Below are 24,850 nucleotides of genomic sequence, written 5' to 3'. Positions count from 1 at the left end.
TTCTTCATCAATTATATTTTTATTATCTGTAATGATATGGTGTCATAAGCTGTTTTAGCTCCACCTCACATTCTCACTTTATTTTGATTCTTTTTGTAATCCCTGACTGTTTTATAAGATATGATGTTGGAAAATTTTGTAGTAAAATTTGAAATGCCCATTTTAGTTGGACATGTGGCTTTATAATTTATGTTCGACTATTTAATTTGAAGACCGCAGGCTAGAAAAGATATTGACTGATAAAACATGAATAATTTTTATTCAGGATATTTACACGAACTTATTTTGCATTGCAAATGGCTATAATAGTTGAAACATCATAAGTGAAGCTGATCATAGTATTGTCAAGTCACATATACATAGAAAGAGATACTGTTTCCCCACCTCCCCAATCGGTTGAGTTCAGACATTGCATACGGCAGTGTTGTGGTTATGGTATGAGGATTAGTAATTTATGAGTAACTGGAAGCAACATTTGAGTTTCTTCCAGCCAACATAAAGTTACAATGAGCATAATGTTGTCTGACCCCTTGGGGCATTAATGCAGGTCTATGCTGACTCATTTCTGTCTATGTTCCACACTCTCTAGATTCCTTAAGAGAAATGTACACGTGCGATTGCTGCATGATTGGGAAATGTGTAAGATTTGATTAGTAAAAAGCAAGAAATGTAAACACTAGAGATGTGCTGGAGTTTATAGCAACTATAGAACTGAAACATTAATTCTTCCCTCAGCTAAACCCCTGCTTTCCCGCGTCTTTTTGCTTTTTATTTAAAATCTTACAGGTGTCAGGATTAACATTTTGAAGGCATCTTGCCAAATTTCATTGAATCTCCTTGATGCTCTGTGTAAAGAAGGAAATCTTGTAATGCTAAGTATCAGTGTCAAGTGGAAATTTTAGGAATGAGCTCTAGAATTGCAGTAAGATTTCAGTGCATCAAAAGCTCGTGGGAAAGAAAAATAATAACATTGACTAAAAGTGCATAGCATATCCATCTTGTTTAATTTCCCCATGCTTCCAAATCCAATAATCCAAAAAGAAGGACTTGGACCCAGATTTTTGTCCCCAGGTCAGATTCGTCGAGTCAAGAGATTTCCTGGCTTGGCCAACCCAGCCATTAAAAATGTCCAACCGCAGGTCAAATTTTTGGTTGGGGGTGAGGGGAGGGGGGGTGGGGTTGCTGAAACAGGAGTCAGGGTGGGTGACCCTGGAATGAGTGTGCAGGCTGCTGGGTGTGGAGGCAGGCTGGGCACAAGACTTGTTTCTGTGCCCCACCACTCTGTTTAATTAAATAAAAAATCCCTCCTACCCTCATCCACACTCACACGCTTTCTGGACAGGTTTGACGGTTCCAGTGATTTCATTCATAAGGAGTGTGTAATCGTGTTCACTTGTAACACTCTCAAAAGGTGCCTTACCTGTGCCAAAGGTGTCCTGGGGCCCTATCCCAAGTGCAGACCCCCTCTTGCCTGTTCTATCCTGCACACTCTGGATTCCATACACCTGTTCTTCCAAAATCCCACAGCAGTGGGGGCAGCTGGTGATTTAAAAGTCCAGCTGCCTCTGCAAATCCCAGCCCAGTCCTGTCCTGCCCCTGCGAAGAATGGAAATTCCAGGTTTGGGTGCAGGACTTTGAATTTTTAGCTATTTCCCGGATTTTTGCCCCGGCAGAGAAGCTATCCGTGGCGAAAACCCGGGCCTTAGATTCAGATAGCACTCAATGCGCCAGTTTAATTCAGTTGGTAGTGCTTTTGCCTCCAAATCAAAATGTTGTGGCTGCAAGCTCCACTTGAGGATTTGAGCCTATCCTCCAGGCTGACACAGCAATGCAGTTCTGAGGGAGTGCTTCATTGTATTTCAGATAAAACATTAAATGGGGGCTCCATCTGCTTTTTCAGAAGGTGCAATATTTTTTTATGTAGGTAAATAGGCACACCAATGTCTGGTAAACATCAATAAGTTAATGGCTCATTTGTTGTTGTAGAACCACACCTACCGACATCTGTTACTTAGACGTGCCTTTGCATGTTTAGGCTATTGCATCTTTTGTATGGTAATTGTTATAAGTCCAAACTGATAACAGTGCAGTTTGGAAAGCAATTGGGTATCAACTTAACCAATCAGATTGAAGGAATGTGACAGTTAACAGCCCAGGGATTGAGAAGGAAGTGTAAATTAAAGTGATGAATTCAACATAAAATCAACACAATGAGAATTAAAGAGGGGCAGAAGGATTGGATTAACAAGGAGAGTGAGAAAAATCTCTACCAAAGAGCCAGTATAGCCATGATGACTGAATGGCCTCCTCTGCAGTATCATTCTATGATGATGGTGATGACCATTAGTCTCTGTTATTTTAATAGCATGTTCTTCCCCAATCTGGTTTACATGTTGTTGCTAGGCAGAGCTCCTATATGGCATTGGGATAGTAACCACTTGAAATTTGGTACCTATGAAAATGCAGCACTCCCTCAGCTCTACCTGGAAGTGACAGTCTCAATTAACTGTTCAGGGCCTGGACTTGTGGCTCGTATTACAGCCTTCCAATCTTCAGGCAAGTGCTACCAATTGAACAATCCTGAGTAATTCTCGAAAGAACATCTACGTTTTCATAACTACAGTAAGTTCATTTCAAAGAACATCTATTGTAAATTGTTACAAACGTTCTTTAATTTGCTTTTTTAAATTGATATTTTCTTGCAATGCCAATTGTCACAGCAAACACCAAATATTGTACCTTACTTGGAATAGCTGGCACAGAAACAGGCCATTTAGCCAACTAAAGCTGGTATTTCTAATCGAAGAGCTGCCTCCTATTCCATCTACTTCATCTCAGCCTTTCAGCATATCTTTTGTACAGTTATCATCTTTTTCTCTAAGTGGTTTGCCTTGATCATTTCCCAACATAGTGAATTTAATTCTGAGCAAAGAATTTCCCTATTGGATTTATTAGTTCCTGTTTATGAACTCTAATTTTGGATTCTCTCAATAGAAACATTCTCTCCACATCTACCTTATCCAACCTATTCATAATTTCAGAGACTTCTATTTGATCATCTCTAAGACTTTTATCTTTTCTAAAGGGAAAAGCCTCAATCTGATCAATCTTTCCCAATAGCTGTAATCTCTCAGCTCTGGTATCATCCATGTGAATCTTTTTTATTTTACACTTTCCCTAGTGCATCTATGTCCCTCTTTTTAATAATATCAAAACCAGAGGCTGAATTTCCAGGTCCCAACAAGGCTGGGAGTGGAGGTGGGTGTGTCCCAAAAATACCAGTGCCTCCAGGATATGGAGACACTGTTCCCAGCATCGACAATGTTCGACAGGGAGGGGGGAGGCCGGGACAACAATCCCAGCTTCCTGCTAGTTAAATTTGTTAACGAGCTCATCATGAGCTTGTTAAAGGGTGGTTGGGGGTTGGGGGATGGGGTTGGAGGTTGGGGGATGGGGTGAAATTTTCACTGGAATGCACGGGTTGAATGCAGTGCCTGGTGCTGACCAGCTGAAGGGTGGGAAGTCAGTCATAGCAGCCCCAGGACATTAATTTGGCTGCATTAAGGGCCAACGGTGCAGAGGGGTCTTGACTGTTTACAAAGAAGTGCCCTTGGAGCTGCGCATGTAGTAGGGAAAGGAGGCAGTCAGCACTCAGACACTCAACAGGGCTGTCACTCCCTCAGCTTTGTGGGCAGAAAAGCAGGGTGCAAGGCTGCCAATCACAATAGAATGACCACATGTCCACAGGGAAGGCTGCAGCAGGCAAGAGGCCACAAATCTCAGATTTTTGGCCTGGTGATGATGTGCAACAACAGCCTCTGCTGGCAGGGCAGAACCCCAAGTGGCAGGAGGACTCTGGAGAGGAAAGGGGACAGATGATGCTAATCAGAGAGGTGCCGTATTGCACAGGAGCATGGCGTGAAGATCTCGTGAGGCTGCTATGAATGTCAGGGATCACCTGAATCCAGAACATCTCAAATTGAGCCCCTCTGAGCCAGGTTGAGGGGCATAGCATGTAAGTGAGCCTGAGATACCTGTGTTAATACTTCCATGCAAGACATAGCCTCAAACATCTCGTCATTTACTGCTAATGGGAAAAGCACATCTACCCAAAGACTTTGCCCTCACTATGTAGGAACCTGTGATTTCCTTCACTACCTTATGCAGGAAATGTCACACAGCAATGAAAGGAGTCCCAGATGTGTCGCTTAAAGTGCGAAGAAAGGAAAACAGTTGACAAATAGTAAGAACACACCCTAATGAACCACTCAGTTTTGCATGCGATGTGGTGGCTTTGCTCTTGGCTACTCCCTGAGCAGTGCTCCCTTTGTGGCCTCAGGATTCAGCCTGCTCATTTGTCTAGACACTGATGCACTTGCATCGTTGCAGGGCAGCCTTGGTCACTGAGCCCTGCTGCGCATTACGCTCTCTCTGTTAAAGGGATCAAGGAGGCTGACAGTGATGAAGGTTGGCATCCTTGTCCTCCTCTGTGGCATCCTGAGCTCTTGCCTGGTGCTCCAGAGATCTCTGCACCACCAGCGCCACTGATCAGTCCATGCCACCCAGCGTCTCATGCATCCTGACTATGTCAGTGTGCAGTTCCAGCATGCACTCCAAATACTGCTGCATTTGGCTTTCCATGAAATTGGCCCCTCTGTCCATGGCGAAGTTTATGCACTCAAGGCCCTGAGCTATTGTGGTACACATGAGCTGGATGGATGCCTCCATTCTCTACCCATGACCGCGCACTGCCTCAGGGAACTCCAACATGTGGGAACAATGCTGCTGCTGCTGATCTAAGTAGAGCCTCCTTACCAGTGACCTCTTAAGGTCCTGCATCTGTGCCCAACTGGCAGGACTGTGTCTGTTCTCCATCCTCTAGGGGTAACCGCCCACAGTTGCCTCAGCCGCTGGCACCTCCTCCTGCACTAGTGCCCTGCTTCTCACCCAGTATCATCCTATAAACATATGCGAGGACTTACTGAGGTGAGTGTATCTGTGTTAGTAGACAGTGTGCTAGTAAACTGTGATGGTGCTTTTTCTCTTCGTGCTGCTCTGAGCCTGCGGAGGGAGAGGGCTCTGGAGTCGTTGAACATCTGCGCCTGTGGGATTAACAGGAGAGATGATAACAGCTAGCCTAAGAGTAGAAGTCACTGCAGTGCTGAACCTGCCCAATTGAAATCTGTGAGACATGCTTTCAGACCAGGTGGAATGCACTGTATCCCCTTACTGACCAAATTGCCCGCTGTAATCACCAGAAGCTCCTATCTTGTCAGGGCCATGTTCCTCCTCATTACTATCCTGGGTATCTTCATTGCTGTCCCCTCCATTGGAGTAATGTGGCAGTCTGAGCCTGCTCTCTGTGCCTATTTCTCCTGCAAGGATGAAAGAGTGAGATAATGCATTGTTGCCTGCTGTGGTCACTGTCACTTTTTCCTATTCATTAGAAGCTGCAGCCTTATGGCTCAGAGCCATCCTAAGGGGTTACTAACAAGTGCCCTGTGTGCACACCTCTTCCATGTTCAGGTGCAACATGTGCCCTGAGGCTCCTCAGCTGGTTTGTTTGCTGGAGGTGAATACCCAGAGGCCTGTCCTGTGGAGCTGGAGCATAGGAGGTCATTAAGCCTCTTCTGACATTGGATCCTGGTCCTTCTAACAATGCTCCAGCCACTCACTTACATTGCCACCTCCACCCGCACCTCCTTGGTCTGGGTGGGTGGTCTCCTGTGGCCACCCTTCATGGAGAGGACACCCCCACCTCACTCATTGAGCATGACATTCGGGTTCACATCTGAGTACCATGTGCCAGGTTTCCGGCTTTCCTGTGCCATCTGGTTTCACTCCAGTGCTGCCCAAGGCTCTAACAATCTCTACCGCTCTTCCTCCTATCAAGTGGCAGCCTGAGTAATAGCTGCCGTGAAGGCCTGTATGTCCTTTTACCCAGCTCCATTTCTGTCTGCGCAGCCTCCAATTGGACAACAAACCCATCTCCATATCCGTGAAGGGATCACCCCCATGAAAATCATGATGCAAATCAGTTTCTCTCAGGGACAGGCTTGGGACCCAAAAACAGCCCTGACTCCTGTTTCTCATCCACAGAACTCTGCATGGTATTCCAATGGGCACCCTGACCAGGGCCCTATACAAATTTCACTTCACTATCCTTAGAAATAAGTGCTGGTGTTTTGTTGGCATTTTTCATTGCTTTGCTAACCTGCAATGCTGCTTTAAATGATTAACTGTATCCCTAGATCCCCAGTTTTCTGTTATTTGATGCTCCTAAAGAGGTGTTTGGTTTTTAAAAAAAAATTATTGGGTTGAGGGGGTGGGTCATAAGGTTTAATTTTCAAATTTTTACCATTATAGTGATGGACGGACAGGATCTAGCACATCTCTAGATTTGAAATGTGGCTGAATTGGTGTGCTCAATTTAGTTCAAACTGCAGCCTTTTGAGACCATTGGAAAGAAGGAAGGATGTTGGGTGGGGATTTAATGGAACATGGAAGGTAGGCAGAAGATGGTGGCAGGTTATTGTAGTGATGCCAGGTTAATATGTCCTTTTGTGAATGTTGTAAGGGTTTGTTCAGTAGGTCTCATAAAGAGATTCAGAGGCTTGTAAGGTTGAACAGCAACTGTTTATTGGTAACATACAACTATATACACGTGTACAAAGTATACCCCAGACTAGGAGCTTAGTCTGTGCTTACTTCTATACAAGTCCCTAGATCATGTCTGCTCCATGTTTTAACCTGTCTGCTGTGTGTGCAGGTCTGTTGTCACGTGACACCTTACATCAGACCATGGGTGGTACTGTTCTCCAGTCCCACATTAACCCTTGCTATGCCAAACATCCTTGTAGTACAGTGAAGAGGATGAAATGTGAGGAATGTACTATAACAATCCCAAGGATCTGGAACCAATGGTTTGGTTCACGTGGGTGGTACCTTTTACATCCTCACTTAATAATGGAAGTAAACATATTCAAAATGTTTGTTCCTGTTTTGACAGGAATCCCACTTTTGGAACAACATCCTGAATGTTATTTGTAACATCCATTAGTTCATTTTACAAAGCATGTATTCTCTTTGGTGTTGGCATACATTGCAACCAAAATGAGATGCAACGCCATGTTTTACCAAAACAAGCTTTTCTGGATGAAATTATATCAAAAACATGCTTGTATATCCTGCACAAAGCCTTGAAGTTAGCAGATGGTTAGTCTATTAGACTATGTTGATTCTTGGCTTTGTTCCAAACATGTCAGTAATGTTATGGGAAAAGTTAACTTGAGAAATCTCATTTCGACCTTGACCTCATTGTCCTTTTTACTAAAATTACGTCTCCAGTTAGTGTACCATGAGAAAAATTAGGCAGTTAATTTAGTGCTTAAGCACAGCTACTGCAATAGGAAGGATGACGTTCAGGTAAGTCTAAGTAAACCCAGCCATATTTTCCCACTCTTCTGAAAGTGCTCATGTACTGTGGTGTGGCTCATTTAGGATCTCACCCAAGTGGCCATTTTTCATGTCCAATAAGGAATAGGGGCAGGTTGTTCAGCCATGGGTGTAACACAATTGAAGAAAATCCTTTTCTCATCTTGTTCACAGCACATTAAATTTTCGATGATTGAGAGTGAGACCTCTGATTAATTTGTCCCTATCATGGAGAGGATCACACAGTGCAGAAAAGGCCTTTCAGCTCATCGAGTCTGCACTGACACGTGAGAAACACCTGACCTATATGAGAGCCTTCAGAGTATAGGAGAGATTACTAGAAGGCTTTTTTTTTAAGGACCGTCTCAGTATGTCAAATCAAGAGCAATGGATTCAAACGCATGTTATGCTCGTTATGAAGCTGTGAATGGGATACAAGCTACCATAGGGTTTGTTCTGTACTATATCCTGCTGCCAGATGATAGTAGTTGATACTGCTGGAGTCCTGCCCCTTTTTAGGCTTTTTGGAAATAAAACCTTGTCTGACTAGTGTTGAAGGCCTGGCTCTGATTTGCAGAACTCCCCAAAGAATGGCAAGCCGTCTTACACTGGCTAGGTGATATTTTTGACATCAAAGGTATAATGGGTATGTAGTTTTTCCAAGCCATAGGAAATATATTGGGTTTAAATTCCTGTTATTTTTAATGATTTGATATAGAAATTGAATCTGTATATTTGCTTTTCCTTGAGCTGGCCAGCAGGAGTTGAACAAATATGTTAATTTGGTTGCTGTTTGTTTGTTGCAGGTGTTGCAGGGGTTCTTGTAGGGCATCCATTTGATACAGTAAAGGTGAGTTTTCTGATGTGGACTTGCATATATCTGTGGTGTTAAACATACCTGAGACCTATGAAATCTAAAGACTACAATTTCAAAAGTGTTTCTTTTTTAAAAATAATATTTTTGTAATACAATTTTGATAATTTATTCAAAACCTTTTTTCAGATATTTTATAATCAAATATTTAATATTTTCTAATTAAAACAATTGTAGCAAAATTAATTTTAGCTTTCATTCAAACACTTTCAACCTATTCTAGGTAATGATTATCTAATCTGATTGGCTGCACCTTTTTGAGTACTGCTTTTAACCATTAAATATTTAATTACTGTTCTTGATGGATTTTGACCTTAGAAATGACCAGGAGAGTTTGGAAGTCACTGAATGAAAGAACCTGCCATTTCATTGAAATAAAACAAGTGATTCTTTGCTTAATGGATTATGCTTTGAGGCCGAAATATGTGGGCTTTTGGAAAAGGTTATTTAAATGCCTTGTTTTAATTTAATTTGGCAGAAATAATTTTCATGTTTATAGTGGGCTATTTTTAAGAGTGAGAATGATTAGAGTGAAGGGTCAGTTTGGAAAAAAGGCTGCATTTATGTTGTGGGACCATTTCACTGGAAGTAAATCCTTATTATTGCCAGGCTCCTAATTTCTAAAATTTCCTTCTTGGGCAGCAGATTTCAGAGCAATATTGGCAAGTGTAAGAACTGAACATGTCAAAGATTGAGTATATGCAGTTGTTTAAAACTCTATTGCAACTTGAAGTTTCTGGCCATAGACTTCCTGATGCCAGAGGAAAAGTGCACATGGCCTATTGCAAAAATCAGACTGCTGGCTTCTTCAAGCAGAAAAAGAACATGAAAATGGCAGCATGTGAATCTGATGCTACCTGCATCACCTGTTTATGTTTGCTTTCAGCAGACCAAGGGAAAATCACCTCCTGAGCTACATCTGTCCCCAGAAGCAATAGCACCACCTTATTTATACAGCAGCAGCACTGTAGTGTAAGTGCAGCATAAGGTAAAGGGCAGGATACATTATTTTTACTGAAAGTGTTGGCCATTAGTGGTCCCTAAAGTAAAATGGCTTGAATTACTAAGCTCACTAGGTATGTCTGCTGTAGCTTGGATCACTAATTGGAACACTTTGCAGTAACATGTGCCTTGGAAATTAGCTTGTCCAGGCTTGCCTTGTAAATGTACACTATACATGCAGTTTATATCTGCCAGTTAGACCAGTATTTATGGTAGACCTGCAGAAGTAGGAAACCCTGGCCTTCTACCTCGAGGAACACATTTGATGGCGCTCTTTGAGGAGCTAATAAATGGGCATGTTGGGGGGAGGGAGTAATGCAGGGAAATATAGAAAAAGATCTTATGTTGCATTCCTATAAAATGATGTTGAGTTTGCGATGGTGCTCCAACATGTGTCACTGCATCAATACATGGTACCTATGGTGGAAACACAGGCTCAATCTCCTCTGTGCTGCAAATTTGCTGGTCTCAGCTGCAGTACTGTGACGAGGCACTGAGCAAAGTCTGGGTACTCCCTCAAAGGGGGAGAGGGATAACAAGGGACGGTCATCTCTGTGCTATGTCACTTGCTTTGCTGCATCTAGGATAGAGTGACATTTGGCTGAGGTCTGGGAACAGATTGCTCAGCCACAGGAGGTGCGAAGCCCAAGGAAACTAATGGGATGGTGGGTAGTGATCGAAAGATTCCTAAGACTCCCAACAGATTTATGATATTTAATTTGGCATTGACATTTCAGGAAATCTAATCACTGTGTTTACTCTGACTATAACTGGCACAATGTCAGTGTAGGTAAACAAGAGATCAACATTATCTGATTGTGTTGTGTTTAATGGCTGCCAGAAATTTTTAACCAGGATTCTGACGCAATCATGTCAGGTTAGGAGCCACATTTTCTTGCTATTTTCATGTAATGTATGAAGTTTGTTGCGTTTAACTACTTCTACTTTCTGAGCTAGGGGCTGTCCTCATTAACAGCAAAAGTGTTACTTTGTGATGAGAGATAAGCCTCATCACGGGATTCCTAGTAAGTACAGAAAAGGTGAATTTATACATTCTCAGTTTCTGTCCAGTTTGCCTGTATACCAAGTGACTATCACTTTTCAGAAAAAAAAACAAAACTGGAGTTTTAAAGACACATAGCATGTTTTTTTATTTTTTTGTATAAACTTTGCAGAATGTAAATGTTTAACATAGGACTTTTAAGTAGCTGTAGAAATAAATGATTGTTATTCATATCAAACTATGCTAAAACTGTAACTGCAATTGTGGAGTGATAGATTGAAAAACAAACTGTCATCTTGTTATTCCTGCCCAACTAAGTCTCTTCCTTTTCTAGAAGTATATTTGTTTTGTAGGTTCGCCTTCAAGTACAAAATCCTGACCAGCCACGTTACCGTGGGACTCTACATTGTTTCCGGTCCATCATCAAGCAAGAGTCTGTAAGTAGTAAGCACATTCATTAGGTTGATTGATTGATTGAAACAATTTGTTTTGGGTTTGGTTCAGCTTTCTGGGCTGTTGTACCAATGTGGGAGTTGTCACACCACACCTCATTCCTTGTGAGTAGATTAAATAAGACTTAAAAAAATAAACAGGTCTCTTGGCACTTTTTCTCTTCCACTTGAATAAAGATGGACACGCCAATATTGTGATTTAAAAAGAAAAATTCCCTTCAGTTTTCTATGCCCCTTTTCTTTAGAAGTCAGGATCTTCAAGGTGCTAGCATTGAATTCCATGGGCACTAGGCATAGAGATTCTTTAATCACTGGACCTGTGGGTTTTCTCTTATTTGCCCTTCCTTTTTAGCAGTTTTATTTACAAGGGAAGGGCAATGTTATGGGATATAGGTACACTGCCTCAGTTGAAGAATTATCCAAGATGCAGCAAACTAATTGGTCTCTGCTTGTGCCGGTATTTAAAACAGTCTTTCAGATTTTCCTTTCCCCTGTTCTCGCCTGAAGACCATTCAATTAGTTACAGCAGACCTCATAATACCTCATTCAACTCACTGTTCATGTATGAGTGGAGAAAGTTGAATGTTGGCTGTTTGATGAAAGAGGAGCATCATAACCAAGAACATTTATGTCATCACCGGCTGTCCACAAAGTTGCACTTTTCTGGTAGGGATCATTGCCCTGAGCTTGAGCAATGAGCCAATTGCACCACTGACCTGGCCAATGTAAACTAGCTCCACACAGACTGCAGATCAGACTTGGAATCTTGCTGATCTGTGTGACTGGCCGATGTGTTCGTTACCCGAGGCATTGGGGAAACCTCTCGAGATCTTTTGTGAGCCTATTCTAAACTGGTTTGTGTGTGTGGGCTGCACAGAATACAGGTTACCCTCCTGTTTACAAACCACATTAACAAATTTGTTTCACTTTGTGATGACACGTGTTGTGCTGCAGGCTTACGTGATTTAATTTTGAATCACAAGTTCACATTCTTTTGCACAAATCTTGCTTAGCCACAAATTCCTTTCCCACTACTTTTCATCTCACAATCTGCTTAGTTTCCAGGGTGAAACATGTTGAAAATCTAATTTGCAGTTTCCGCTTCAAAGACTCATTGGGTGTGCAGTTAGAAAGGACAGATAATCTTCAGTGTATTTTGAGCATTCTTAGAACTCTAATTTTCTAGTATTAATCTTGCTGAATAGCAAAGTGTTAGTTTTCAAATCCTGCCCCTCCTTGGCCAGAACTTTTCGTTCGGCAAGGTGCCCGGAGGATTCAGACGGTGGGGCCATTACAGGTATCAGACAGCCTTCTGTTATCCTGGTAATGGTGATTGTGCTCTCCTAAGGAGTAAAGAGAGGGGCAGAAGGGAGAGGAGGCCAGGTGTCTCAATGCAGCTTGCAGGGGAGGGGCCTGTGGGAGGTGAGGCACAGGCATAAGGGGCGCAGGGCCAGCTGGCAGTCCAGGGTGGAAGGTGCCGCAGAAGACATCACTATCCTGATGCCAGGGTTTACAGATGGCAATGCAGCTCCCTTAATATGTCTGAGGTGCACTGCCAAAGAAGGCTCTGCCTCTCAAGGGAGAGCATGATCTCCATCTACCAGATGATTGGGCATGGGTGGACACCCCATGCCAGTGGCTCTGAAGATCACAGTGGCCTTCAACTTCTTTGCCTCTGGCTCTTTCCAGGGGTCAGTGGGGGATCTGTGTGGAGTCTCTCAATCAGCTGTCCACAGTTGCATCAAGCTGGTGACAGAAGCTCGGTTCAGTCAGGTATTGACTTTCTTTCATTTCCATACGGACGAGGCCAGCCAGGCTGAGCAAGCCAGAGGCTTTTCAGCGATTGCTAGATTCCCCTGCATCCAGTGTGCAATCGACTGCTCACCTAGCTATCAAAATGCCAGCAGGTCAGCCGGGTGCCTTTTGTCAACGGGAAAGGCTTCCACTCCATGAACGTGCAGATAGTGTGTGACCACAGGACGCTGATTCTGTGCAAGATAACCAGGCAGCTCCCATGACGCTTACATCGTGAGACGCTCCCAGGTGCCGAGGCTCTTCACTGCTCCAGCCTAACTCGGTGGATGGCTGCTAGGTAACAAGGGCTATCCATTGAAGAGGTGGCTTATGACGCCTCTCTGCCACCCAAGAACAGAGGCAGAGCAGCATTATAATAGGAGTCATGCCTCCATAAGGGCCATGGTAGAGAGGAACTTGGGTCTTCTCAAGATGTGATCCCAATGCTTGGACCATTCAGGGGGAGCACTACAATACCCCCAGAGTGGGTGTCACTGATAGTGGTCACATGCTGCACTCCTCAATCTGGCACTGGCAAAGAGGGGTCCACTGGAGAAAGAGGATCTTGACGCAGCTCCACAGGCCACAAATGATGAAGCTAGTGGTGAGTCCGAAGAGGAGAATGCTGAGGGTGTGGAGGCAGGCCTCAGTAACCTCCAGGGAGGCAGGGACGCCTTGATCCAACTCTTCTTCAACTAGGCTACCAAAGATCTGCTTCCGCCTCATGCCAGAGCTGCTGCCTCCTTGGATGTTTGAAATGACCCTTGCACCCAAAGTCCACCCAGTGCCTGTGCAATAAAATATCCAGCCACTCATGTCCAGCATTACATACTGGTGAACCCTGCACCAGAAAGAAAAAGGGTGAAGCATTCTCAAGCCTTCAGAACCAAAGCAAATTTGATGTCGTTGTCACATTGAAAGCATAATGACGTTATCATTACTGGTGTTGATGTCCACATCAGCAGACATATAAACTCAAAGTAAATTAATAGAAAATCACCCGTGAACTGTCCCCTCTTGTGCTCATTTTTTTAACTTAATGTTTACGAGTTCTATGTCTTGGTGCCGCCCCCCTTCGTTGGCACCGGCATTGGAGACAGCCAGATGATTCTACTGTCTTGATGGCCAGAGGACGACAGCCCTGGTCTTCAGTGGAGCCTGTGCTGGCCCCGCCTGAGAGGAAGTGGCCAGTGCCGCGGCTGGCATCACAGCCTCATCAGATCACTGGTGAAGGGGTGGAGGAGCTGCTGCCGTCATCCAGAGCACCCTGAGAGGAACCCGTAGAAACAACAGGCAGCTCATGTACCAATGTGAGGACACGCAACCTCCCTGCTCACCATTGATGGATGAGCACCTAGCTGGGATATTGGATACCCCATCCATCTCCCACACTGATACTGACCACCTGAGATCATTGCCTGTGAGGGCCTGCAGGTCCGAGCGCAACCCCGGGAACCCCCAATTGTGTCCCTGGAGCAGCCTCTCCATGAGAGTTGCCACTCTAATGCGCACACAACCTCATGGATCTCCGCCAGATCCTCCTGCACATCTTGCTGGACATCCAGTATCTGCCACTTAATGGATGACTCCAGAAGCTCATCATCCTAGTGCCCAGCATTCGTCCGACTGCCGGCACCCTGGGCACTCTCTGCCTCCTCCTGCACCTCAAGCGAGTGTGAAGTGCCCTCACCAATGTACACTGACATTATAGCCAATGATCTAATGCCCACCGAGGTGCTGGTATCTGTACTTGTGCCCGGTTCAGCGAGTGGGTTTGACGCAGGTGCAGATGAAGCCCGGTGGCCGTTTAGCGTCGGGGTGGACCTTTGGGGTCCATCCAGAGGAAGATTCGCCAGCACGCACTCAAAGGGAGAGGAAGGACATGTCATTAGCTAAAGTCATCACTCCGTCACTGTGCATGCCAGGCACCCTGGTGAAACAATGGAGATCTGCATCATGGTGCCATCGTCTTTCAATGATCAATGCGGACGCCAAGTTTGAGGCTCACATCAATGAAGAGACTACACTAAGATGGTTGCACAATCTGAAAATCTCACCTCTATGCATTGTGCTCTTACCTTCGTCTGGCACCCCCATCTCCTCACCTGGTTGCATGTGGAGCATGCCAGCTCTCCAGCTCAAGGGTGTCCTGCTCGAACCTGCTGTGCTGTAAATATTACGATCATACTGCTCACGCCATTGAGAGATCAGAACCATCCTGGTGGTCGTGTGTCATGAGTAGCAAATGAGCACTGCCAGTCAGCTCATGGGGAATCAGTCAGCTCGTGCTCATGGTGGGGGGCGGGGGGGGGGTTTGCTCCACAAGGATTGGTAGTAGATTTGGGGGATGATATGGCGTAGTGGTACTGTTGCTGGACTAGTAATCCAGAGACCCAGGGTAATGCTCTGGGGACCCAGGTTCGAATCCTGTCATAGCAGTTGGTGGAATTTGAATTCAATTTAAAAAAAATCTGGGATTAAAAATCTAGTGATTGACCATGAAACCATTGTTTGTTGTAAAAACCCATCTGCTTCACTAATGCCCTCTAGGGAAGGAAATCTGTCGTCCTTCCCTGGTCTGGCCTACATGTGACTCCAGATCCACAGCAATGTGGTTGACTCTTAAATGCCCTCTGAGCTAGGGCAAGTAGGGATGGTTAATAAATGCTGGCCTGGCCAATGACACCCATATCCCATGAACAAAAAAGATGGTGGAGAAAATTAGGACTGAGGAAGAGTACCGTTCAGCAAAAATAAAATCAAAAAATAATTTGGCACATTGGGTGCAGGCTGGTCCAAGGATCAGTGGACCAGTTAAAAATTCTTTCATCGTACGTGCCTTTGCTTAGATGAATTTGGATATTTGACTCCAATCTTTTTGAAAGGGAGCCTTACCTAGCACTTATGTTAATCACTGGATTGTGATGGGCAACTTCTAACCATTGTTGGGGGGGAAGTTTGAGGCAGAATTGCTGTATGTTACATTGCTAAAATATTAACCTTTTTTATTTTCATTTCTTTTGCTTTAGGCCTTTGGACTATACAAAGGTATTGGTTCACCAATGATGGGTTTGACCTTCATCAATGCTATTGTTTTTGGTGTCCAAGGAAATACAATGCGTTACTTAGAGAGGGATACACCACTTAACCAGTTCCTTGCAGGAGCTGCAGCTGGGTGCATTCAGTGTGTTATCTGTTGCCCTATGGAACTGGCAAAAACAAGGATGCAGCTTCAAGGCATGGGCGAATACCAAGTTAAAAGTAAAGTCTACAAGAATTCACTTGACTGCTTGGTTAGAATTTATAGAAAACAAGGAATCTATGGAATCAACAAAGGCATGGTGACCACCATTTTAAGAGAAATACCTGGCTTTGGCTTCTACTTCCTTACTTATGATTGTCTGACCAGAGCCTTAAACTGTGAACCGGATGATAGTCTTATAATTCCTAAACTGCTTTTTGCTGGTGGTATGTCTGGGATTGCATCTTGGATCTCCACCTATCCCATTGATGTGATTAAGTCCCGAATACAAGCTGATGGAGTCGGAGGGATAAATCAATACAATGGCATTATGGACTGTGTCCATCAAAGTTACAAGAAGGAAGGGTGGCACGTGTTCACTCGAGGGCTCACCTCTACTCTTCTGAGAGCTTTCCCTGTCAATGCTGCTACTTTTGCCACTGTCACGCTCTTTCTCATGTACTCAAGGGTTGATGAGGGTTGCAAGGAGCTGGAGGCTGCCCCAGCAATCCAACAACCTTCAAGCCTCTAAAGCCAGTGTCTTCCTCATGTTACTTGTGCAGAGTAACTGCTGTGATAACTGAATTTTACTCTATCCTATTTTTATAAGTGTAGTAAAATAATACAATGTTTCAGGGTGTAAATAAGTTCCATGTAAGAATTAATTCTTTATAAAATATAACCATGTGTTTTACTTTTAACAGAATTCCATCAGTTTTGTTGTTTTGTGAGACTACAGCTTCATGCCTTATTAAATGAATGTATATATTGTATTTTAGTTAATAAACATGAGTAAGGAAAATGTGATTTTTTTTCACCCATTGTAGTAGGCATGTACTGTACAGAAAGCTAATTAACAGGACTGGCTGTAGAATAAGTAAGTCAATAGCACAGAGGGTCCAAGTTTGGATAATGATTTCAAAAGAAATTGCAGTAAATTTTCATTTTTGCCTGAGTGGTTAATAGTGGATTGGCCACCCATTTTACACCCCACCTGTTGCCCATTTCCATAGAATTCAATGGTAAATCAGGTACAAAGTAAAATTGGCAGCCAACCTATTACCATTTATTTTCCACAAGGCAGTAAAAGTAAAGTTTCACCTCATTAAATACTGAGAAGCATGCAGCTAAAACAGTCGTGATCCATTTTATTGTTTGTGTTTTCAACATAGTGGGGCAATTTTATTGGTGATTAATAGCTTGTATTCTAAGTAATGCACTAAAGCTTGGTTAGGTTTTCTCAGAAATGAGCATTTAAGGTGACTTGAGACATTAATCCTTAGTGTTTCCTCTGTTCTAAGTAACCATAATGTTAAGCTCAGTACCTAAATGGCCATAAACCTTGAGTACTTTGCTCACTTCTGTTGCGCACTTATATCCATTGCTACTATTGTGTGATGTCAGGATCTTGCAGATTTTTGCCCTTTTTCTTTTGCAGAGATCTGGTGTAACCTGAATAATCCACCCCTTTTCTAGCCAGTCCAATTTCAGCAAATCTATTGGTAGTATTTTATGATCATTCTCTTCCCAACTCCACTAGTGTTCGAGCTGTAATGATATGTTTCGTAGCCCTTGTTCCCTAATATTACTAAGTAATCTGGTATATAAAATTAGATTTTACTTGGAACCAACCATGTTACAATTAAGAGTTTTCAGGAATCAGACCACCTCTGTCATTTTAGTATGTTGTGATACCTTGTTCATATTAATTATGATTTATGTGCAGTACACCTATGAAGTTTTTTTTGTTTTCTGTTGCTTGATGTGTTGGTCAGGAATTGTTACTGTGAATAAACCAATCCGGCAGGTCACCAGTCCTAAAGGGATTGCTGAGTTAGTCGATTCACAGATGGATAGCAAGTTACTATGATCAGGGTCCATGTAGATTATTTTATTTTCCTAACAATCAAGTAGGTTCTTCAGTGTTTGAGCATAGTATGTGCTATAATGCTCCTGAATGTATGCTGCCTCTTGCCTCTCCAGAGGTTGCAGTATTGGAAAGCCTCATAATGGGGGCCAAGTGTTAAGATCCTGGCGACATTTTAGCTGCATTAAGTGATTGGTGGAGCTAGTATCAATTGGTAGCCCTGTGGCTTAAAACAGGCTAGATGTTCAGGTTTGCCATCCAATGACGTATGGAAACAGAAGTTGCTCTTCTTGCTTCAGATTTGTGCAGCAGGCCCTTGTGTCAGTAGGCTTCTGACATCTATGTGGAATTTTTAAAAAGCCCAAGCAATTAAGTAAAGGTATATAGTGTACAGCAGTTTTATGCTTTACTATTCAAGATGAAATTTTAAAGTATTACTAGTTTCATCTACCAAAGGTTAGAAGTTTTTTTTAAGTTCCATTGCTCCCTTTTAATGGATTACTTTCATGCATTAACTCCCACCTGCCCATTTTTATGTAATTTCTGGAAAGCATATAAGAAACTGCCTTGATTTACCATGGGGCGGTTGATGTGGCATTGAATGACTACAACAGGTAGGGATTACAGAATCCAATCTTCACTGTAACTTGGGACAGGTGCAATACATATTAGTCTGAGATGCTGATCAACAAAGATTCTCAATTTTTTGCGCCATTTCCAGGACATTTTTTAACGGGCACAGAACACTTTATTTCACAATGTGAGAAAAGAAAACATTTGTTTGTTCCTAGCACTATGATCAACTTTTCAACTATCAAGCAAATTGCAGTTTCAAAGTGAGTGTTTGTTTGAATCTGGAAACCTTGAATGTCTATATTATTATTATCTGAACAAGTTCCATTTCTGAATTGAAAATGCATGCTTGATTAACAATACAGTACAGCTTTGACTTTTTGGTCAATTAGCTTGTACTGTGTATTGCTTGTTTCAATGTGTTTCACATCATGTACCTTACTATGTAAAGTACCATATGCAGACTGGAAAGGAAAAAGGGAAAATAAAATCCATATCCAGATCAAATTCCTGTTAATTTTGATTTACTTTGTATATCTGAAAAGCACAAAATTCTGTGTTTTGCATTCATTCCCTCACACTACTGAGCTTTCTAATTTTGCCTTTATTATGAGTCACTCTTTTTATTCCAGCCTTCGTACAACATCCTACATTGAAGTGAAATATCACAAAACTGAGATTTTTTTTTCACAACGGACTGGCAATTTCCATTCAAACACAGGAATGCAATCTTAAATTCTCTGGGTGACTTGCTTGTCATTGAAAATAAATGCAGTGTTGCTTTACTGGCTGGCAACCATCATTTTAAGAACCAAAATGTTGCAAACATTTAAAATTTCAGTTTTGTTTATTTTTGAAATCTTCAAGCCCAGTGTCTGAAAGCACAATGCAAAAATTAAGAGTTGATATTAATAACAGCCACTTGAATTCATATTTTGCCTTTAACGTAGGACAACATTGCAAGATGTTTCATAGCTGAGTAATCAATTGAAGAATCCCAAACAAAAAGAAATATTGTCATAGGTGACCATAAGCTTGATCTGTTTTAGGGAGGATATTCAAGGTGCTGCAAAAACAGGGATTTAGGGAGAGTGAGTGTGGGCCCCAGATGGCTGAAGGGAGGTGGGTTTACACAAGAGGTCAGAATTGGATTTTAAAATGATGGCTGTAGCATTCAAAACTTTGCCATAGGAGGGATCTGCCTTTGCCACCAACTGTCAGACAAGAAGCTCGTGCAGGAGCACGAGGAGGATGGTGGAGGACAAGGAAGAGGTAGAAGAGGAACAGACACTGCAACCAAGACCGTCTCCTTCTGCCTGGGCTGTATATGATTAATTAATTCAACAGCAATACCAGTAACCTCAATCCCAGTTCCCGATTCACCAAAAATCTCACTCCTTTTCTTCTTCCGCCACTGACTAATGCACTATCTTATCCACAATGGAAAAATAAATGCCAATAAAAAATACACATTCTAATGCAAATTTATAAATTAAATCATGCTATATTGCATACAAAAATATATTAATTATCCTTGTTCTATCCCTTTAATGCCTTCCTTCTGTTGTATGTTGCACTAAGACTGACATATGCTCAACTGTAGGCAGCCATTATTGAATTAACTTTAATTACACCTCCCCAACAGAGAGCAGTATAACAAAATGCTCAACTCTTGCAATATACCACACACCTTCCCCACTTAAAAACATACACCATTTTGCTTTTAATGTATATGTCCATAATTTCCCAGAATACAATATAACAAAACCAACATCAATGATACCTGAAATTTAACAGGTTGGGTTGCATATGTGTTTTTAGTGTAATCAATGAAAACACATGTAGCTGACACTAACGGTAATTTCTTTCCTTAACACAAGTATGTCTATATTTTTGTCAATTATGATAATTTTGTTAATGTCAATAACTATTTCTTCCTCCTTCCTTCATACTTTCAGTTAACCATCTGGCTTCTTTCTCTTTCTATCTGGATATCTTCTTCCAATTCCTTTTCCATTAACTTGATTCTGCTCTGTCAACATCTCTGACTGTGTCAACGCTGAACTTGGACTTTGATTACCAACTCCACTTAATGGTTGGGACTGTTACATTGATGGATTAGTCTTAATCAAAGACCATGGTTCATTTTGCTCTACCAGTGGATTCTGTAATACCAGCAAATTCAGTTTCTTTATGTCTTCTGCTTTCTTCCTGACTTTCACGTGGGACTGTAGGAGGTTTATCATGCTCTCCTTTAATTGGATTTACTCTTTCAAGAAAATGATCCTGATGGACTCTCTCTAATCTTCACTAAATTGTTGATTGCACCTATTTAAAATGACTCCAATCACGTACTTCACCTTATCGCCTTGGTGGTTTTCACCATGACCATCTGATCAGCACTGAAATCAAGTTTCATACCTTGCGTATCATGGCTTATTTACACTTTGTCTTGCTTTTTTTTCTTGCTTTGCTATTGACGTCAGACTTAAGTAAACTAAACCTTGTCATAAGAGCATGTTTAAACACTCACTCCTAAGGTGAGCAACATCTTGTAGAGGTTATTCTGTAAGAGAACAGAAAATTGTCTAGCCTGTGTCGAATAGAAACATGGAAATTACTGTCTAACTGGTTACCTAAAAATACTTCTGCAAAGTCCTCTTCACAATCTGGACACTTCTTTCTGCAGCACCATTCGATGCTGGGCGATTATGGTGGTATTAGAATGTGTTTGACTCCAATCTTACTTAAATATTTCAAACTCTTCTGACATAAACTGACCCATCTGACATTAACAATTCTGGCAATTCATAAATTGCAAACCAACTTCTCAAAAGCTTGTTAGTTTTGGCACTTGTGTTGGGAATGGACTCAACATTTATTTATTTGCTATAGCTATCGACCAAAACAAAATACTCTCTCCCACGTCAAAGAAATCGACATGTACTCGTTCCCATGGTTTTTTGTGTTTGACCACGGAATGAAAGGAACTTTGGTTGAATCATTTCTCATACTGAGATACACCACAATGTTTCATCAACTCTTCTTTATCACTACCTACCTTTGGATACCAAAAATAGCTTCTTGCTACTGCTTTCATAAGGATTACCTCTGTGTGTTCTTGATGAAGTTCCTCTATCACTCTCTAAACCTTGGCAGAATAATGACTCTTAAACCACATAGGAAACAGCATTGATTTACTCTACAATCATTTCTACAAGTGAGGTATTCCTGTAATTTCTCTTAATTACACCAGCCATTCATGACATAATTGAGCACTTTACTGAGCAGCACATCTTTGAGTTTCTTCACTAGTTTCTCTGGCAGACATTGGCATATCATTAGAGATAAAAACAAAAAAACTGCGGATGCTGGAAATCCAAAACAAAAACAGAATTACCTGGAAAAACTCAGCAGGTCTGGCAGCATCGGCGGAGAAGAAAAGAGTTGACGTTTCGAGTCCTCATGACCCTTCGACAGAACTGTCGAAGGGTCATGAGGACTCGAAACGTCAACTCTTCTTCTCCGCCGATGCTGCCAGACCTGCTGAGTTTTTCCAGGTAATTCTGTTTTTGTATTGGCATATCATTTGTGTATGTAAAGTAATTCACAGGTAACTCGATGGCTAAAAATGAATCATTCCTCTTGGGAGATTTTGAAAGAACATTTCATATTTGCATGATCTGCTGATTTCTGATATATTGTACGGATGGGCCATCAAAATCAATATCCATCTTTAAAGCCATGCTGTTGCTGGGAATGGACCAAAGAACTCTTCTTTGAAACAGATATGATTGTAAAGGTTTGGAGTTCAGGCAACAAAGTGAACCACCTACTGTGATGAAGCCAAAAAGGAAAAGAAAGTAACTTACCTCATCTTAAATCAGAGATCGGGCCTCAGAGTTTGGAAACTTCAGTTCCCAGCAGGTCTCTGCTTATGCGCTGGTCATAGAATGGCCACACATGTGCAGTTGGTGCACTTTTTTAGTTCCAGGCCGGTAAACGGCCCTGCACACGTGTGTCCATTCATTTGTTTATATTTTTAGATGGAAACTGTTCCTGCATGCCTGTGCAGAAGGGAAAGAAGAGGAAGAAAATGAAACAGTGCGATAAGAAGGTTAGGTGACCTTTTGCATCACAGAGGAGCGCCATGCAGCAAAAAGTGCTAGCTGAAGCAGGACAAGGGAGCAGGTCCCAGAGCAAAGACGAAAGTTCCCAAAACCAGGGAGTGGGACAGAAAGAGGTTCCAGGAAGACAGTCAAGTCAAGAATCTGAAACAGGTCCTGTTAAATGGAATTGAAAGTAAGGATCAGGAGTTAAGACAGAGTTACAGGGAGCAGACTTAAAGCAAAATGGGATTGAGAGAAGCCAGAAGATCCAAGGAGGCAGCCAAAGGTTGGTGACTCCTTATTAGGTGCTTTTGGAAGATGGTGTTCTGCTTGGCATGACTGAATATCTGAGAGTGCATGTGGAAGGTGTAGCTTGAATGTACACAGAGATCCAGGGGAAAAAACATCAGAAAGAGAGGTTGAAACCCTGGAGGTGGATCCTTGTTGGAGATGTCCAAGTGAAAGCATCGTTTGCAAGAGAATTCCAAGGCAAGTTCTTCGAATGTGGAGATTGGAAGCCCTCATGAGAAAGACAGAGTTTCGGTGAGATCAGTTGGCTCAAGGTGTGACAAGCATCCGAGGGTTGATGAGAAATTCATAGAAACTTGTTTTTGGAGTGTGGTGTATCCGACCACAGTTTTCCTATTAGTTTACGTGCACTTTATGCTTGCTGTGAACATTGGGTATAAAATAGATTTTGTAACTTATGTTAACTTTCTGAATTTGTACACATCTGTATAGTTGAGGTAAAGGAGTAGTGTAATATCATTCATCTTGTTTAATAAGTGTTTTGTTCTTTTGTTAAAAGAACACTAGTAGACTCCTGTGAATATGTTCAATAACTGCCCCTCCATGGTTTCTAAGCAAAAAAAAAAGTCAGAGCCCATCAAGCCAGGTTCCAGTCTTAACATCAGCTGAGATCATAACACTACTGTACAAGTATTTGTTAAAATTAGTCACATCATCTATGATTGCCAATGCCTCTTTTTTTAATTGGATATTTTGCTCTGACTTCGTTAAGGTACATGAAGCATATGCCACAGGCTTTTCCAAATCATCCTCTGTTGTGTGAGATAACATCACACCTAACCCCTGTGGTGGGGCATTGCAAACTAAAACCAATTGTTTCTCAGGATCATAGTGGTCAAAGCAGCAAAACTAACCAGTGCTCTCTTCACTTCTTCAAATGCTTTCTGAGACTCCACAGACCACTCACAATTTATTCCATCTTTGAGCAGTTGATGTAGTGGAGCGAATGTATTAGCTAAGTTGGAGATGAACTTAGAATAATACACCACAATTCCTAATTTGTAATCAGTAATTTCCATGTTCTTCTTTGTTCTCTGCTTTCTTTGCTTTCAAAATTCCCACAACCTTATCCTGCATTGGGTGGATACCTTCCCCATATGTTTGGTGGCCCAGTTGTGTTACAGATGAAACCATGAAGCAACACTTATGCTTTTTCACTTTGATGCCATATTCTTGAAGTCCATCTAGGACGTTGTTCAAACTTACAATGTGCTCTTTCTCGGTCTTATTGCTAATTAGAATGCCATCTGAGGAGCAGCACAGTCCTATCATCCACTTAGTACCAGATCCATGACGCTCTGAAACACTGAACAAAATAAATCCTAAATAGTAACCTTTTGTACAGATGCAACCCTTTGCATGAATAGTAAGCAGTTCTTGGTTCTTGTCAGTTAATTCTAATTGTAAGTATGCATTTGACAAATCTATATTACTGAACATCTTCTCATTTGCTAAATTAGAAAATGAATCTTCATTGGTGGGCAGTGGGTAAGTATCATTCTCAATCACCTCATTTATTGTTTGTTTATAATTTACACAAATCCAAATAGACCATCTGCTTTTTGAGCTACCACAATGGGTGCAGACCATTCACTGCTTTTCACCTTCTTAATATCTCCTGTTTTTTCTAATCTAATCTATTACTGCTTCTAACTGCATAAGGCACTGGCCTAGCCTTGCAAAATGTTGGCTGTACATTGTCCTTTATCTTGACTTTAGTCTTATGATGCCTAATTTTACCATTTGGTCTTCCCTGTTGAAAGATCGCTTTGTGCTCTCTTAGCACTTCCTCAATTTCAGATGTATTCCTGGTCCCTACTGTAAATAACTTGGCTCAGTTTAAACAAATTTTCTTAAGTCAATTCCTTCCCATCAGAGAGGCTTTGTTCCCCCCCCGCCCCCCACTACTATCAATGGCAAGTAATAGGATGCATCATTGTATTCCACTCTAACATTAAGACTAACACATGCTCAACTGCAGGCAGCCATTATCGAACTAACATTATTTGCACTTCCCCAACAGCAGAGGGCAGCAATATAACAAAATGCGTAATTCTTGCAATATACTGTACCTTCTGTGTGCATTTGCTAGTCTTTATGATCCTACGAGATGCTACCCTTGTAGCTACAGTATAGCTGGGAGGCTGCTGATCTTCCTTGGAGATTGCAGATGGCCTTGGAGGATGCCTTTG

General features: G+C 42.0%; 1 protein-coding gene across 1 annotated transcript in view; it reads left to right on the top strand.

Moving 5' to 3' along the window:
• LOC121292623 (mitochondrial basic amino acids transporter) overlaps positions 1-18,747 on the top strand; it is a 32,474-nt gene extending 13,727 nt beyond the window's left edge. The window contains exons 2-4 of the mRNA XM_041214839.1: positions 8,241-8,284; positions 10,667-10,750; positions 15,589-18,747. Of these exons, the coding sequence (XP_041070773.1) occupies positions 8,241-8,284; positions 10,667-10,750; positions 15,589-16,332 (872 nt within the window). The 3' untranslated portion in view covers positions 16,333-18,747. The remainder of the gene's footprint in view (positions 1-8,240; positions 8,285-10,666; positions 10,751-15,588) is intronic.
• The last annotated feature ends 6,103 nt before the right edge of the window (positions 18,748-24,850 follow it).

The sequence above is a fragment of the Carcharodon carcharias genome, chromosome 20 (genome assembly GCF_017639515.1).
Source record: "Carcharodon carcharias isolate sCarCar2 chromosome 20, sCarCar2.pri, whole genome shotgun sequence".
NCBI lineage: Eukaryota > Metazoa > Chordata > Chondrichthyes > Lamniformes > Lamnidae > Carcharodon > Carcharodon carcharias.
The sequence above is the reverse complement of the archived record's forward strand: the minus strand, read 5'-3'. Positions and strand labels throughout refer to the sequence as shown.